General features: G+C 44.6%; 1 protein-coding gene across 1 annotated transcript; it reads left to right on the top strand.

Annotated features, from left to right (window-relative positions):
- Window positions 1-12,602: 12,602 nt before the first annotated feature.
- Window positions 12,603-15,663, top strand: LOC104678473 (dynamin-1). Its single transcript, XM_030926569.1, has 4 exons — window positions 12,603-12,863; window positions 13,225-13,362; window positions 14,152-14,390; window positions 15,299-15,663. Exons 1-4 carry the CDS (start codon window positions 12,801-12,803, stop codon window positions 15,498-15,500), a joined length of 642 nt encoding a protein of 213 aa, XP_030782429.1. The 5' UTR covers window positions 12,603-12,800; the 3' UTR covers window positions 15,501-15,663.
- The last annotated feature ends 2,385 nt before the right edge of the window (window positions 15,664-18,048 follow it).

The following is an 18,048-nucleotide window of genomic DNA, read 5'->3' as shown; positions in this document are numbered from 1 at the left end:
AACTCTACAAGCCAGAAGAGAGTGGGGGCCAATATTCAACGTTCTTAAAGAAAAGAATTTTCAACCCAGAATTTCATATCCAGCCAAACTAAGTTTCATAAGTGAAGGAGAAATAAAATCCTTTACAGATAAGCAAATGCTTAGAGATTTTGTCACCACCAGGCCTGCCTTACAAGAGACCCTGAAGGAAGCCCTAAACATGGAAAGGAACAACCGGTACCAGCCATCGCAAAAACTTGGCAAAATGTAAAGACCATCGAGGCTAGGAAGAAACTGCATCAACTAACGAGCAAAATAACCAGTTAATATCATAATGGCAGGATCAAGTTCACACATAACAATATTAACCTTAAATGTTAATGGACTAAATGCTCCAATTAAAAGACACAGACTGGCAAACTGGATAAAGAGTCAAGACCCATCAGTCTGCTGTATTCAGGAGACCCATCTCACATGCAGAGACATACATAGGCTCAAAATAAAGGGATGGAGGAAGATCTACCAAGCAAATGGAGAACAAAAAAAAGCAGGGGTTGCAATCCTAGTCTCTGATAAAACAGACTTTAAACCATCAAAGATCAAAAGAGACAAAGAAGGCCATTACATAATGGTAAAGGGATCAATTCAACAGGAAGAGCTAACTCTCCTAAATATATATGCACCCAATACAGGAGCACCCAGATTCATAAAGCAAGTCCTTAGAGACTTACAAAGAGACTTAGACTCCCATACAATAATAATGGGAGACTTCAACACTCCACTGTCAACATTAGACAGATCAACGAGACAGAAAGTTAACAAGGATATCCAGGAATTGAACTCATCTCTGCACCAAGCGGACCTAATAGACATCTATAGAACTCTCCACCCCAAATCAACAGAATATACATTCTTCTCAGCACCACATCGCACTTATTCCAAAATTGACCACATAATTGGAAGTAAAGTACTCCTCAGCAAATGTAAAAGAACAGAAATTATAACAAACTGTCTCTCAGACCACAGTGCAATCAAACTAGAACTCAGGACTAAGAAACTCAATCAAAACCGCTCAACTACATGGAAACTGAACAACCTGCTCCTGAATGACTACTGGGTACATAACGAAATGAAAGCGGAAATAAAGATGTTCTTTGAAACCAATGAGAACAAAGATACAACATACCAGAATCTCTGGGACACATTTAAAGCAGTGTGTAGAGGGAAATTTATAGCACTAAATGCCCACAAGAGAAAGCAGGAAAGATCTAAAATTGACACTCTAACATCACAATTAAAAGAACTAGAGAGGCAAGAGCAATCACATTCAAAAGCTAGCAGAAGGCAAGAAATAACTAAGATCAGAGCAGAACTGAAGGAGATAGAGACACAAAAAACCCTCCAAAAAATCAGTGAATCCAGGAGTTGGTTTTTTGAAAAGATCAACAAAATTGACAGACCGCTAGCAAGGCTAATAAAGAAAAAAAGAGAGAGGAATCAAATAGACGCAATAAAAAATGATAAAGGGGATATCACCACTGACCCCACAGAAATACAAACTACCATCAGAGAATACTATAAACGCCTCTACGCAAATCAACTAGAAAATCTAGAAGAAATGGATAATTTCCTGGACACTTACACTCTCCCAAGGCTAAACCAGGAAGAAGTTGAATCCCTGAATAGACCAATAGCAGGCTCTGAAATTGAGGCAACAATTAATAGCCTACCCACCAAAAAAAGTCCAGGACCAGATGGATTCACAGCTGAATTCTACCAGAGGTACAAGGAGGAGCTGGTACCATTCCTTCTGAAACTATTCCAATCAATAGAAAAAGAGGGAATCCTCCCTAACTCATTTTATGAGGCCAACATCATCCTGATACCAAAGCCTGGCAGAGACACATCAAAAAAAGAGAATTTTAGACCAATATCCCTGATGAACATTGATGCAAAAATCCTCAATAAAATACTGGCAAACCGGATTCAGCAGCACATCAAAAAGCTTATCCACCATGATCAAGTGGGCTTCATCCCTGGGATGCAAGGCTGGTTCAACATTCGCAAATCAATAAACGTAATCCAGCATATAAACAGAACCAAAGACAAGAACCACATGATTGTCTCAATAGATGCAGAAAAGGCTTTTGACAAAATTCAACAGCCCTTCATGCTAAAAACGCTCAATAAATTCGGTATTGATGGAACATACCTCAAAATAATAAGAGCTATTTATGACAAACCCACAGCTAATATCATACTGAATGGGCAAAAACTGGAAAAATTCCCTTTGAAAACTGGCACAAGACAGGGATGCCCTCTCTCACCACTCCTATTCAACATAGTGTTGGAAGTTCTGGCTAGGGCAATCAGGCAAGAGAAAGAAATCAAGGGTATCCAGTTAGGAAAAGAAGAAGTCAAATTGTCCCTGTTTGCAGATGACATGATTGTATATTTAGAAAACCCCATCGTCTCAGCCCAAAATCTCCTTAAGCTGATAAGCAACTTCAGCAAAGTCTCAGGATACAAAATTAATGTGCAAAAATCACAAGCATTCTTATACACCAGTAACAGACAAGCAGAGAGCCAAATCAGGAATGAACTTCCATTCACAATTGCTTCAAAGAGAATAAAATACCTAGGAATCCAGCTTACAAGGGATGTAAAGGACCTCTTCAAGGAGAACTACAAACCACTGCTCAGTGAAATCAAAGAGGACACAAACAAATGGAAGAACATACCATGCTCATGGATAGGAAGAATCAATATCGTGAAAATGGCCATACTCCCTAAGGTTATTTATAGATTCAATGCCATCCCCATCAAGCTACCAATGACTTTCTTCACAGAATTGGAAAAAACTGCTTTAAAGTTCATATGGAACCAAAAAAGAGCCCGCATTGCCAAGACAATCCTAAGTCAAAAGGACAAAGCTGGAGGCGTCACGCTACCTGACTTCAAACTATACTACAAGGCTACAGTAACCAAAACAGCATGGTACTGGTACCAAAACAGAGATATAGACCAATGGAACAGAACAGAGTCCTCAGAAATAATACCGCACATCTACAGCCATCTGATCTTTGACAAACCTGAGAGAAACAAGAAATGGGGAAATGATTCCCTATTTAATAAATGGTGCTGGGAAAATTGGCTAGCCATAAGTAGAAAGCTGAAACTGGATCCTTTCCTTACCCCTTATACGAAGATTAATTCAAGATGGATTAGAGACTTAAATGTTAGACCTAATACCATAAAAACCCTAGAAGAAAATCTAGGTAGTACCATTCAGGACATAGGCATGGGCAAGGACTTCATGTCTAAAACACCAAAAGCAACGGCAGCAAAAGCCAAAATTGACAAATGGGATCTAATTAAACTAAAGAGCTTTTGCACAGCAAAAGAAACTACCATCAGAGTGAACAGGCAACCTACAGAATGGGAGAAAATTTTTGCAACCTACTCATCTGACAAAGGGCTAATATCCAGAATCTACAAAGAACTCAAACAAATATACGAGAAAAAAACAAACAACCCCATCAAAAAGTGGGGAAAGGATATGAACAGACATTTCTCAAAAGAAGATATTCATACAGCCAACAGACACATGAAAAAATGCTCATCATCACTGGCCATCAGAGAAATGCAAATCAAAACCACAATGAGATACCATCTCACACCAGTTAGAATGGCAATCATTAAGAAGTCAGGAAACAACAGGTGTTGGAGAGGATGTGGAGAAATAGGAACACTTTTACACTGTTGGTGGGATTGTAAACTAGTTCAACCATTATGGAAAACAGTATGGCAATTCCTCAAGGATCTAGAACTAGATGTACCATATGACCCAGCCATCCCACTACTGGGTATATACCCAAAGGATTATAAATTAGTCTACTACAAAGACACATGTACACGTATGTTTATTGCGGCACTATTCACAATAGCAAAGACTTGGAATCAACCCAAATGTCCATCTGTGACAGACTGGATTAAGAAAATGTGGCACATATACACCATGGAATACTATGCAGCCATAAAAAAGGATGAGTTTGCGTCCTTTGTAGGGACATGGATGCAGCTGGAAACCATCATTCTTAGCAAACTATCACAAGAAGAGAAAACCAAACACCGCATGTTCTCACTCATAGGTGGGAACTGAACAATGAGATCACTTGGACTCGGGAAGGGAAACATCACACACTGGGGTCTATCATGGGGAGGGGGGAGGGGGGAGGAGGGAGGGATTGCATTGGGGAGTTATACATGATATAAATGATGAATTGATGGGTGCTGACGAGTTGATGGGTGCAGCACACCAACATGGCATAAGTATACATATGTAACAAACCTGCACGTTATGCACATGTACCCTAGAACTTAAAGTATAATAAAAAAAAAAAAAAAAAAAAAAAAAAAAAAAAAAGAAGGCAGGACATTGCATGAGTCCATTTATACGGAATGCCCACAATACACAAATCTGTATGGACTTTCTGTAGAAAGTAGATTAGTAGTTGCCAGGGGCTGGGAGAAGGGAGACTGACTGTTAATGGGTACAGGGTTTCTTTTGGGGGTGATGAAAATATTCTAAAATGAAATGGTGGTAGTAGATGCACGATTCTGAATATACCAAAAGCCACTGGATTATACAACTTTAAAAGAGTGAATTTTATGTGACTCATAGTTCCGTTAAAAAAAAAAAGAGTATGTTTACAGTTCCAGAACCAGCTACATACATAATATGCTAAAAATCTTGTTATCTTCCCTACATTCTAAAAGGTACAATTAAGCAGTTAGCCAGCTGCTCACTACAATGAGATCAGTCACATTATAACAATGAGTGAAACAGTGTTTGCAGTTAAAAAGATTTTTAAATATATTATCTCCTTGACATAGTTTCCCTGAGAAAAAGATGTTAATCATTCCCCTTTAAAGATGAGTAAATACATTCAGAGAGATTAAATATGGAAGCGTTTCTCAGGGTGGCAGTGAAATGCCGGACTAAACTCCCACATCCATGTCTTTCTCACTTTACTGCTCTACCTAGAACAGGAAAACAGGAACTGTGTGGGAAGAACCTTAGACATCATCTAGGCCATGCATTCTCTCTTCTCTCGATCTCTCTTTTTTTTTTTTTTTTTTTTTTTTTTTTTTTTTTTTTGAGACAGGGTCTCGCTCTGTGGCCCAGGCTGGAGTGTAGTGGTCTGATCACAGTAGGCCACTTATTCTCAACAGAAGTGATATCACCTCCAAGGAAGCCAAAACTAATTCTGAGCAGGGAGACATTACAAATCTTAGACATTACAAGATTTGTGACTCTCCAAAACTCAACCCTACCCCCACACTCTTATTCCTTAGTGTTGAATTTCTCTCTGAGTATCCTATAAGCAGCTGATGTGGAGTTCATGGAAGATACATGAAATGTATGCAAGATCAGTGCTACAAAACTATGGCGAATAGATGACTTGCATCAACAAATGACCCAAGTATTTTTTGAGCATGTCCTACCTGTGGCAACACAAAATCTCTCACGAACAAGTCCATCTCAATTCCACAGCATATACAGGAAAGAACAACAAAAGAGTACCCAGAGGATTAAAGTCTATGCCATGGTAGGTTGTCATTGAAAACCCTAAAGAGCAGGTAGAAAAATAAGCAAGTGCACTGGTAAGTTTCTATTAGGTTGGTGCAAAAGTGATTGCGGTTTTTGCCATTTCATAGGATACTACTTAGTGTCCTATAACGCATCGCTTATATACTCTCATAGTGTCTGTCTCAAATCTATTTAAAAGAAAAACTGGCCGGGTGCGGTGGCTCACACCTATAATCCCAGCACTTCGGGAGGCTGAGGCGGGTGGATCACGAGGTAAGGAGATCGAGACCATCCTGGCTAACATGGTGAAACCCCATCTCTACTAAAGATATAAAAAATTAGCCAGGTGTGGTGGCAGGTGCCTGTAGTTCCAGCTACTTGGGAGACTGAGGCAGGAGAATGGTGTGAACCCAGGAGGCAGAGCTTGCAGTGAGCTGAGATCGCCCCACTGCAGTCCAGCCTGGGTGACAGAGCAAGACTCCATCTCAAACAAACAAACAAAAGCCCTCAAAGGATCACTAGTGGTCAGCAACTATATGCAAAGAAATAGGAAAACCTACTAAAAATGGATAAATTTCCAGACACATCCAGCCTACCAAGATTGAACCATGATAAGATCCAAAACCTGAACAGACCAATAACAAATAATGGGATTGAAGTGGTAATAAAAAGTCTCCCAGCAAAGAAAAGCCTGGGACCTGATGATTCACTGCTGAATTCTAGCAAACATTTAAAGAAGAACTAGGGGCGGAGCAAGATGGCCAAATAGGAACAGCTCCAGTCTCCAATTCCCAGCGCGAGCGACACAGAAGACTGGTGATTTCTGCATTTTCAACTGAGGTACTGGGGTCATCTCAATGGGGAGTGCCGGACAATCGGTGCTGGTCAGCTGCTGCAGCCGGACCAGCGAGAGCTGAAGCAGGGCGAGGCATCGCCTCACCTGGGAAGCGCAAGGGGGAAGGGAATCCCTTTTCCTAGCCAGGGGAACTGAGACACACAACACCTGGGAAATCAGGTAACTCCCACCCCAATACTGCGCTTTAAGCAAACTGGCACACCAGGAGAATATATCCCACACCTGGCCGGGAGGGTCCCACGCCCACGGAGCCTCCCTCATTGCTAACACAGCAATCTGCGGCGATCTAACCACAAGGCAGCAGCGAGGCTGGGGGAGGGGCGCCTGCCATTGCTGAGGCTTAAGTAGGTAAACAAAGCCGCTGGGAAGCTGGAACTGGGTGGAGCTCACAGCAGTTCAAGGAAACCTGCCTGTCTCTGTAGACTCCACCTCTGGGGACAGGGCACAGCTAAAAAACAACAGGGGAAGCAGCAGAGGCCTGTGCAGACACGAACGACTCTGTCTGACGGCTTTGAAGAGAGCAGTGGATCTCCCAACACGGAGGTTGAGATCTGAGAACGGACAGACTGCCTGCTCAAGTGGGTCTCTGAACCCTGAGTAGCCTAACTGGGAGATATCCCCCACTAGGGGCAGTCTGACACCCCACACCTCACAGGGTGGAGTACACCCCTGAGAGGAAGCTTCCAAAGTAAGAATCAGACAGGTACACTTGCTGTTCAGCAATATTCTATCTTCTGCAACCTCTGCTGCTGATACCCAGGCAAACAGGGTCTGGAGTGGACCTCAAGCAATCTCCAACAGACCTATAGCTGAGGGTCCTGACTGTCAGAAGGAAAACTATCAAACAGGAAGGACACCTATACCAAAACCCCATCAGTACGTCACCATCATCAAAGACCAGAGACAGATAAAACCACAAAGATGGGGAAAAAGCAGGGTAGAAAAGCTGGAAATTCAAAAAATAAGAGCGCATCTCCCCCTGCAAAGGAGCGCAGCCCATTGCCAGCAACGGATCAAAGCTGGTCAGAGAATGACTTTGACGAGATGAGAGAAGAAGGCTTCAGTCCATCAAACTTCTCAGAGCTAAAGGAGGAATTACGTACCCAGCGCAAAGAAACTAAAAATCTTGAAAAAAGAGTGGAAGAATTGACAGCTAAACTAATTAATGCAGAGAAGGTCATAAACGAAATGACAGAGATGAAAACCATGACACGAGAAATACGTGACAAATGCACAAGCTTCAGTAACCGACTCGATCAACTGGAAGAAAGAGTATCAGCGACTGAGGATCAAATGAATGAAACGAAGTGAGAAGAGAAACCAAAAGAAAAAAGAAGAAAAAGAAATGAACAAAGCCTGCAAGAAGTATGGGATTATGTAAAAAGACCAAATCTACGTCTGATTGGGGTGCCTGAAAGTGAGGGGGAAAATGGAACCAAGTTGGAAAACACTCTTCAGGATATCATCCAGGAGAACTTCCCCAACATAGTAGGGCAGGCCAACATTCAAATTCAGGAAATACAGAGAACGCCACAAAGATACTCCTCCAGAAGAGCAACTCCAAGACACATAATTGCCAGATTCACCAAAGTTGAAATGAAGGAAAAAATCTTAAGGGCAGCCAGAGAGAAAGGTCGGGTTACCCACAAAGGGAAGCCCATCAGACTAACAGCAGATCTCTCGGCAGAAACTCTACAAGCCAGAAGAGAGTGGGGGCCAATATTCAACGTTCTTAAAGAAAAGAATTTTCAACCCAGAATTTCATATCCAGCCAAACTAAGTTTCATAAGTGAAGGAGAAATAAAATCCTTTACAGATAAGCAAATGCTTAGAGATTTTGTCACCACCAGGCCTGCCTTACAAGAGACCCTGAAGGAAGCCCTAAACATGGAAAGGAACAACCGGTACCAGCCATTGCAAAAACATGCCAAAATGTAAAGACCATCGAGGCTAGGAAGAAACTGCATCAACTAACGAGCAAAATAACCAGTTAATATCATAATGGCAGGATCAAGTTCACACATAACAATATTAACCTTAAATGTTAATGGACTAAATGCTCCAATTAAAAGACACAGACTGGAAAACTAGATAAAGAGTCAAGACCCATCAGTCTGCTGTATTCAGGAGACCCATCTCACATGCAGAGGCATACATAGGCTCAAAATAAAGGGATGGAGGAAGATCTACCAAGCAAATGGAGAACAAAAAAAAGCAGGGGTTGCAATCCTTGTCTCTGATAAAACAGACTTCAAACCATCAAAGATCAAAAGAGACAAAGAAGGCCATTACATAATGGTAAAGGGATCAATTCAACAGGAAGAGCTAACTCTCCTAAATATATATGCACCCAATACAGGAGCACCCAGATTCATAAAGCAAGTCCTTAGAGACTTACAAAGAGACTTAGACTCCCATACAATAATAATGGGAGACTTCAACACTCCACTGTCAACATTAGACAGATCAACGAGACAGAAAGTTAACAAGGATATCCAGGAATTGAACTCATCTCTGCACCAAGCAGACCTAATAGACATCTATAGAACTCTCCACCCCAAATCAACAGAATATACATTCTTCTCAGCACCACATCACATTTATTCCAAAATTGACCACATAATTGGAAGTAAAGCACTCCTCAGCAAATGTAAAAGAACAGAAATTATAACAAACTGTCTCTCAGACCACAGTGCAATCAAACTAGAACTCAGGACTAAGAAACTCAATCAAAACCACTCAACTACATGGAAACTGAACAACCTGCTCCTGAATGACTACTGGGTACATAACGAAATGAAAGCAGAAATAAAGATGTTCTTTGAAATCAATGAGAACAAAGATACAACATACCAGAATCTCTGGGACACATTTAAAGCAGTGTGTAGAGGGAAATTTATAGCACTAAATGCCCACAAGAGAGAACAGAAAAGATCTAAAATTGACACTCTAACATCACAATTAAAAGAACTAGAGAGGCAAGAGCAAACACATTCAAAAGCTAGCAGAAGGCAAGAAATGACTAAGATCAGAGCAGAACTGAAGGAGATAGAGACACAAAAAACCCCCCAAAAAATCAGTGAATCCAGGAGTTGGTTTTTTGAAAAGATCAACAAAATTGACAGACCGCTAGCAAGACTAATAAAGAAGAAAAAAGAGAGGAATCAAATAGACGCAATAAAAAATGATAAAGGGGATATCACCACCAACCCCACAGAAATACAAGCTACCATCAGAGAATACTATAAACACCTCTATGCAAATCAACTAGAAAATCTAGAAGAAATGGATAATTTCCTGGACACTTACACTCTCCCAAGACTAAACCAGGAAGAAGTTGAATCCCTGAATAGACCAATAGCAGGCTCTGAAATTGAGGCAACAATTAATAGCCTACCCACCAAAAAAAGTCCAGGACCAGATGGATTCACAGCTGAATTCTACCAGAGGTACAAGGAGGAGCTGGTACCATTCCTTCTGAAACTATTCCAATCAATAGAAAAAGAGGGAATCCTCCCTAACTCATTTTATGAGGCCAACATCATCCTGATACCAAAGCCTGGCAGAGACACAACAAAAAAAGAGAATTTTAGACCAATATCCCTGATGAACATCGATGCAAAAATCCTCAATAAAATACTGGCAAACTGGATTCAGCAGCACATCAAAAAGCTTATCCACCATGATCAAGTGGGCTTCATCCCTGGGATGCAAGGCTGGTTCAACATTCGCAAATCAATAAACGTAATCCAGCATATAAACAGAACCAAAGACAAGAACCACATGATTATCTCAATAGATGCAGAAAAGGCTTTTGACAAAATTCAACAGCCCTTCATGCTAAAAACGCTCAATAAATTCGGTATTGATGGAACGTACCTCAAAATAATAAGAGCTATTTATGACAAACCCACAGCTAATATCATACTGAATGGGCAAAAACTGGAAAAATTCCCTTTGAAAACTGGCACAAGACAGAGATGCCCTCTCTCACCACTCCTATTCAACATAGTCTTGGAAGTTCTGTCTAGGGCAATCAGGCAAGAGAAAGAAATCAAGGGTATTCAGTTAGGAAAAGAAGAAGTCAAATTGTCCCTGTTTGCAGATGACATGATTGTATATTTAGAAAACCCCATTGCCTCAGCCCAGAATCTCCTTAAGCTGATAAGCAACTTCAGCAAAGTCTCAGGATACAAAATTAATGTGCAAAAATCACAAGCATTCTTATACACCAGTAACAGACAAACAGAGAGCCAAATCATGAATGAACTTCCATTCACAATTGCTTCAAAGAGAATAAAATACCTAGGAATCCAACTTACAAGGGATGTCAAGGACCTCTTCAAGGAGAACTACAAACCACCGCTCAGTGAAATAAAAGAGGACACAAACAAATGGAAGAACATACCATGGTCATGGATAGGAAGAATCAATATCGTGAAAATGGCCATACTGCCCAAGGTTATTTATAGATTCAATGCCATCCCCATCAAGCTACCAATGAGTTTCTTCACAGAATTGGAAAAAAACGGCTTTAAAGTTCATATGGAACCAAAAAGGAGCCCGCATTGCCAAGACAATCCTAAGTCAAAAGGACAAAGCTGGAGGCGTCACGCTACCTGACTTCAAACTATACTACCAGGCTACAGTAACCAAAACAGCATGGTACTGGTACCAAAACAGAGATATAGACCAATGGAACAGAACAGAGTCCTCAGAAATAATACCACACATCTACAGCCATCTGATCTTTGACAAACCTGAGAGAAACAAGAAATGGGGAAAGGATTTCCTATTTAATAAATGGTGCTGGGAAAATTGGCTAGCCATAAGTAGAAAGCTGAAACTGGATCCTTTCCTTACTCCTTATACGAAAATTAATTCAAGATGGATTAGAGACTTAAATGTTAGACCTAATACCATAAAAACCCTAGAAGAAAATCTAGCTAGTACCATTCAGGACATAGGCATGGGCAAGGACTTCATGTCTAAAACACCAAAAGCAACGGCAGCAAAAGCCAAAATTGACAAATGGGATCTAATTAAACTAAAGAGCTTCTGTACAGCAAAAGAAACTACCATCAGAGTGAACAGTCAACCTACAGAATGGGAGAAAATTTTTGCAATCTACTCATCTGACAAAGGGCTAATATCCAGAATCTACAAAGAACTCAAAAAAATATACAAGAAAAAAACAAACAACCCCATCAAAAAGTGGGCAAAGGATATGAACAGACATTTCTCAAAAGAAGACATTCATACAGCCAACAGACACATGAAAAAATGCTCATCATCACTCGCCATCAGAGAAATGCAAATCAAAACCACAATGAGATACCATCTCACACCAGTTAGAACGGCAACCATTAAAAAAATCAGGAAACAACAGATGTTGGAGAGGATGTGGAGAAATAGGAACACTTTTACACTGTTGGTGGGATTGTAAACTAGTTCAACCATTATGGAAAACAGTATGGCAATTCCTCAAGGATCTAGAACTAGATGTACCATATGACCCAGCCATCCCACTACTGGGTATATACTCAAAGGATTATAAATTATTCTACTACAAAGACACATGCACACGTATGTTTATTGTGGCACTATTCACAATAGCAAAGACTTGGAATCAACCCAAATGTCCATCTGTGACAGACTGGATTAAGAAAATGTGGCACATATACACCATGGAATACTATGAAGCCATAAAAAAGGATGAGGTTGCGTCCTTTGTAGGGATATGGATGCAGCTGGAAACCATCATTCTTAGCAAACTATCACAAGAAGAGAAAACCAAACACCGCATGTTCTCACTCATAGGTGGGAACTGAACAATGAGATCACTTGGACTCGGGAAGGGGAACATCACGCACTGGGGCCTATCATGGGGAGGGGTGAGGGGGGAGGGGGGAGGGATTGCATTGGGGAGTTATACATGATATAAATGATGAATTGATGGGTGCTGACGAGTTGATGGGTGCAGCACACCAACATGGCACAAGTATACATATGTAACAAACCTGCACGTTATGCACATGTACCCTAGAACTTGAAGTATAATAAATAAATAAATAAATAAAATAAAATAAAATAAAGAAGAACTAATACCAACCTTACCCAAACGATTCTAAAAATAGAGAAGGAGGGAATACTTCCAAACTCATTCTGCGAGGCTAGCATTACAGTGATACCAAAACCAAAGATGCAAAACAAAAAAGCAAACTGCAGGCCAATATCACTGATGAATATTGATGCAAAAATCGTCAACAAAATATTAGCTAATTGAATTCAACAACACGTTAAAGTCAGGGTGCAGTGTCCCAGGTTCACTCAACCCTTCCCATTTTCCTCTCTGTGTGTGTCTACTTTGCCATGTTCCCTGGTGGCAGCAGCGGTGGCAGTGTTGGTGCGTGGGCCTCCCAGGACAAGGGGAAAGTGAGTGTGCCCTTTTCTTGCCTCCTGCCAGGCATCTGCAGCCTGGAACAACTTTGTCCAGGTCTCCAAGCCAGGGACCTGGAGATGTTCTTTTCCAATTTCTGGATTGGTAACTTGAGGCAAATTCTGGGTACTAGAGTCAGAACTAAGAGGAGAGTGAATCAGGGGAGTCTGGGGTCCTGAGAGGCAGAGACTTGAAACCATCTAGAGCCATGGGGGGAGCTGGGTGTGTGTTCAGGCCAGTTGCTTCTCTCTGTGCCTCAATGTTCCAGGTACTCTTGGAGGCTGTGAGTGCCTAGGGATTCCTGGAGCCTGGCTGCATGACCTGGCCACCCTGATGCTCTTGTGTTCTCCATGACAGGACAGCAAGGCTGAGGAGAATGGCTCCGACAGCTTCATGCACTCCATGGACCCACAGCTGGAGCTGCAAATGGAAACCACCCAGAATCTGGTGCACTCCTACATGGCCATTGTCAGCAAGACCACGTGGGACCTCATAGTTGTTGTCATGCCCAAGACCATCATGCACGTCATGATCAACAACATGCATGCACTGCCTCATGGGGGCTGCGGCTCCTGTGGCACTGGGGATGCAGGTGGCCATGATGGTCTGGGGGAGATGCCGACCAGCCCTATAGGACCAGGTCCAAGGATGGAGGCATGGTCCAGACCTGAGCTGTCTCATAGAAATATAAGGTGGGACTGAGGGCAGTGGCCCATGACTGTAATCCCAGCACTTTGGGAGGCCCAGGAGAGAGGATAGCTTGAGCCCAGGAGTTTGAGACCAGCCTGGGTAATGTAGTAAGACCTGGTCTCTACACGAAAATTTTAAAAATAGCTGGGCTTGGTGGTGGCACGTGCCTATAGTCCTAGCTATTCGACAGGCTGACATTGGAGGATCACTTTGAGCCCAAGAGGTTGAGGCTGCAGTGAGCGGTGATCTCACCCACTGCACTCCAGCCTAGTGACAGAGTGAGGTCCTATCTCCAAAAAAATTTTGTTTAAAAACCGAGTAGACAGGTGTGCTGGTGGCATGATAGGTCCTGGGTCCCCTTCCAGATCTGTGACCTTGGCCAGGTGACTTTTCCTCTGGACCTCAGTGTCCCTAAATGAGTGAGAAAAGGGCGGTGGGGAGGCAGATCTTTGAGTCTAAGCGGTGTAGAAGCTGTGTCTGAAAAGCCATGCACAGGGCTCCAAGTCCAGCACACAGTCCCAGCAGGGCCCGGCAGGAGGCCAGGGCAGCACAGGCATCAGGTCCCAACCTCCCTCCCTCTTTGCCCACTCTCAGACCAAGGAGTTCATCTTCTCAGAGCTGCTGCCCAACTTGTACTCGCATGGGGACCAGAACACGCTGATGGAGGAGTCAGCAGAGCAGGCACAGAGGCGCGATGAGATGCTGCGTATGCACCACGTGCTGAAGGAGGTGCTCAGCATCAGCCATGACATCAACACGACCACCATCAGCACTTTCACGGGGCCCGTGGACAACTCCTGGCTGCAGGTGCAGAGCATCTTTGCCGGACCCAGGTACCAGGGCTGGTTCCCACGGCCCCAAACCCCCCCAGCTCCCATGGCTGAGCCTGGGGTTCTTGGAACAGGCTCCGTGCCCAAGCTGGCAGACATGGGTGCTCTCTGGGACTGTCAGAGAGCTCATGGTTTATGGTGTAAGGGCTGAGAGCTGGGAGGGGGTTGTGTGTGGGGCTGTACTCTGAGGCCACCAGAGGCCTAGAAATGTCATCCTGGGCATGCTGTACCTGTTGTGCAGTCTGAGTCATGCTGCCAGGGCAGGGCATCCAGCTCCCAGCCTGGGAGTGCTGAGAGCCAAATCCACTGCAGAGGAGGAGTGAGAGTCAGGGTCCCACCTCCTCTATCTGTCGGCAATCCAGTGGTGATCCAGGATAAAACCTCGAGAGTCTCATACACACGGTCAACCCACAACACACCTCACAGGCCAGGCAGGGACACACGGCCCCGTCCCTCCCTCCCAGGTACCATCATAGCTGCCAGCGTGTGACTGAAGGCAGGGTCCCTGGCCCCCGCTGAAGCACTATCGCCGGCCAGCAGGCTCACACACCTTGGCCTGTTGCTCCTAGAGGTCGCCTCTGCTATTCAGACAAGGGGACCACAGTGCCTGCTGGCCTGGCTGAGCCCACCCACCTCCCCTGCCATGGACTCTCCCTCTTCTACTTTTCCCAGCAGGAAGGACCCAGCCTCACCTATGCAACCTGCAACCCCCAACAAGCTGAGGCTCCCCTCTTAGACTTACAATTCTATAGCCAGTGGAATCCGGCTGCCTGCCCTCCCTGCCTCCCCCAGGGTCCCTTCAGAGGGTCCTGGGCTTTCTGATCACCCAGAGGGGGCCCCAGTGATCACTCCAGCCACCCATCCCTTTTAGCTTCATCATCCTGGTTCAAGCAGTGTTCCTTCTCTATCAGGTCTGGTGGCTGTTGCATTGGGCTCCCCAAGGCGAGAGGTGGCCCCGGACCAGGGGTTGGAAGACAGGGTGACCAGAGAAGAGGGAAGCCTGAGGGGGCCGAGCATTGGTCTGAACAGTGGGTGCACTGCCTGTGTGCCGTGGACGAGGCCAGCGTGTGTGGGGTGGGGAGGGTGACCACAGCCCCCAGGCACTACCTGTGAAGCTCTGGCTCCTCCCTCCATCTTCCTCCCCTTTCCCTTCCGGCCCCGCTTTTCCAGGAACCTTGCCACACCCACACCTGCGCCCTCCCCTCCCTGACCTTCCCACAGCTGCTGTGGCACACCTGTGCTCTGCACTTGCCTCACCAGCTCTCTGTTCACTTTTCCCTCTCCTGTTTTCTCTCTGCTTTCTCTCCAACCGCCAGCCTATAGGGTCAGGCCCCAGGCCCCCCTTTGAACTCTAAACAGATCCGTTTTCTTCTCAGAGACCTCCCTTTCCAAGCCTGCCTGGGCAGCTGTTCTGCAACTTGACAGTGGCCCCCCTAGCCCCAAAGCCAGCCCCCTTCATCTGTGACTTGGTCTGTTGTAGTGGTGAGCTGACACCTCCAGGTGCGACCGTTGCTGAAAACTTGTGTCCCCCTCTGTGGTATGCTCCTGCCCTGTTCTATAAATATCTATGTATACATATATGTACATATATATACATACACACACACACACACACACCCCTACCTTTCGCTGGCCGCCTCGCCTCTAGCACTGGGAATCAGTCACCGTGCTGTCCTTTTGGAGTCTTGCGTGCCAATAAGAGAAAGCTGTCCCCTGACATTGCCCCTCCAAAGTGCAGCACCTCCAGTGAGCCTCCCTGACCTGCTTGGCCTATGGACAGGCAGCCCCCGCCATCCCTCCCGCCCCCACCAAGCATGGGAGCGCTGTGCAGGCAGCTGTGTGGCCTGACAGTCTCTAACAGTCCTGCTGTCCCTCGGCTGAGAATCAAACCCATTTCTGGATGGCGGGGAAATGTGTCCTCTGCTGGCTGTGTTCTCTGTGGAGCTCAGGGGAGGGGAAAGACCAAGCCATTTCTAGGGTGTTGCTGGGAGCGGTGAAAAGGCCATACCCTTTCCAAGGGGCACTTTTCCTGCAAAGACCCTGGAGCTTCCCTGGCTCTTATCCTGTGAAGCCGGCTCTGGCCACCAGGGGGCAGGGCCATGAACTCAGACTGGAGGGAGCCTGCTGGGCAGCTGGCACTCTGGAGGGACAGACAGAAGAGGCCACCAGGTGCAGACAGGAGAGGGAGGCAAGGGGACAGAATGGAAGACACCTGGGGTGGGTGGAAGTCAGTGCCCTTAGGTGCTGGTACCTGTCTTCCCAGCCACCGCTAGATCAGGCTTATGAGCCTGTTGGCTGTCAGGGCCGAACTGCGCCCCGTAGGTGCCATGGCAGTCCCCGTGGAATCCCCCAGGTGCCACCAGGCAGCATACAGGTAACAGGCCTGGAAGGTCCCCAACAGCCTAGCTGGACATGCTCAAGACACTCTGGGGCTCCTCATTCAGTGGCACAAACTCCGGGACCCAGTGAGGGAAACGGGAACACACCAGGCCGAGGAGTATGGCTAAATTCGTTTATTCCAAATAAAAAGCAAAATAAACAGGAGTCGCATCATCAGGGAGCCATGACCCCATCCCCACCTCCTTCTTCTGTCCTATGCTAGCAATAAATAAGTTTCCAGCCACGAATAATCATTAGAACCTCTTCCCCACATGCCAGCTCCAACCACCGCTAGGTGCAATACAGGGGCGGCCCTACCCTCTGGAATCTACAAAACGTTACACAGACACAATATGTACACCGGGGAAGGGGGCCACCCCAGCAGCCCATGCCCTCGCCTGGTCCACAGTTAGCCCCACTGTCCTGCCTCAGCTACCTCTCTGAATAAGAAGCTGGGAGCCCCCCCGAGGGAAGAGTTGCTATGGTGAGAGAAAGGAGGCCATCAGGCCTCCTCCAAACAAACCAACTCCACCAGCCTCTGGCTCTTAAATAACATCATCCTCATCCAGAAATTTAAGGACTCAGCCCTGGTCAAGGTGGCAAAGGGTCTATTTGTCTTTCCCCATTAGACAGAGGTCTTGTCTTGCTACCCTAATTGTAAAGGGGTGACTGGGAAGGGGTGGTAGGGACATGGTGGTGGTGGAGACTCCAGACCCGCTTCTCCAGGCTTTGCTGACAGGGGCCTGCTTTTAATTTTAATTTTTATCCCATGACCTTTTTATCCCATAATTTATTTTTCATAACTATTTTTGGTAACTTTTCATAAAACTTTTTTCTACTTTTTTGTCACAAGATTTTTTGCCACAACTGTTTTACAATTTTTATCCCATAACTTTTTCCGCCCATAACTTATTTAATCCCATAACTTTATTTTGTTATTTTAATAAACAGTTGCATATATTACAATTTTGTAAAAATGAAACAGATTATCTCATGCCAGGTGTGCCCAACATTTGTGCACTATCAATACCTTTAATATTATAGTTTTCAAGACACGCAAAATAAAATTTTAAGGCAAAAACAGCATTTTGCAACAATTTAATAATTATTACATTACAGTAGCATGACACCAGCAGTCCATAATGCCACTTTAGGCAAAAGTCTTTCAGTATTTCCATTATACATTCTGTTTACAAGAATTCATACATTGGTAAAATTCATTCTTAAGAAAACTTGGCAAATAAAGCTTTGGACTGGAATTGGCATTTCTTTCTCTACTTTT

Source organism: Rhinopithecus roxellana, unplaced genomic scaffold (genome assembly GCF_007565055.1).
Source record: "Rhinopithecus roxellana isolate Shanxi Qingling unplaced genomic scaffold, ASM756505v1 contig5544, whole genome shotgun sequence".
Lineage (NCBI taxonomy): Eukaryota > Metazoa > Chordata > Mammalia > Primates > Cercopithecidae > Rhinopithecus > Rhinopithecus roxellana.
Note: the sequence above shows the minus strand (reverse complement) of the source record. Positions and strands in the feature narration are given on the sequence as shown.

Bases quoted from the DNA above. Each gene is read 5' to 3' on its own strand.
- LOC104678473 (XM_030926569.1), top strand. From the start codon at position 12,801: ATGTTCCCTGGTGGCAGCAGCGGTGGCAGTGTTGGTGCGTGGGCCTCC. The intron at 12,864-13,224 runs GTGAGTGTGCCC...TCTCCATGACAG, and splicing joins CCTCCCAGGACAAGGGGAAA to GACAGCAAGGCTGAGGAGAA. The intron at 13,363-14,151 runs GTTGTTGTCATG...GCCCACTCTCAG, and splicing joins AGACCACGTGGGACCTCATA to ACCAAGGAGTTCATCTTCTC.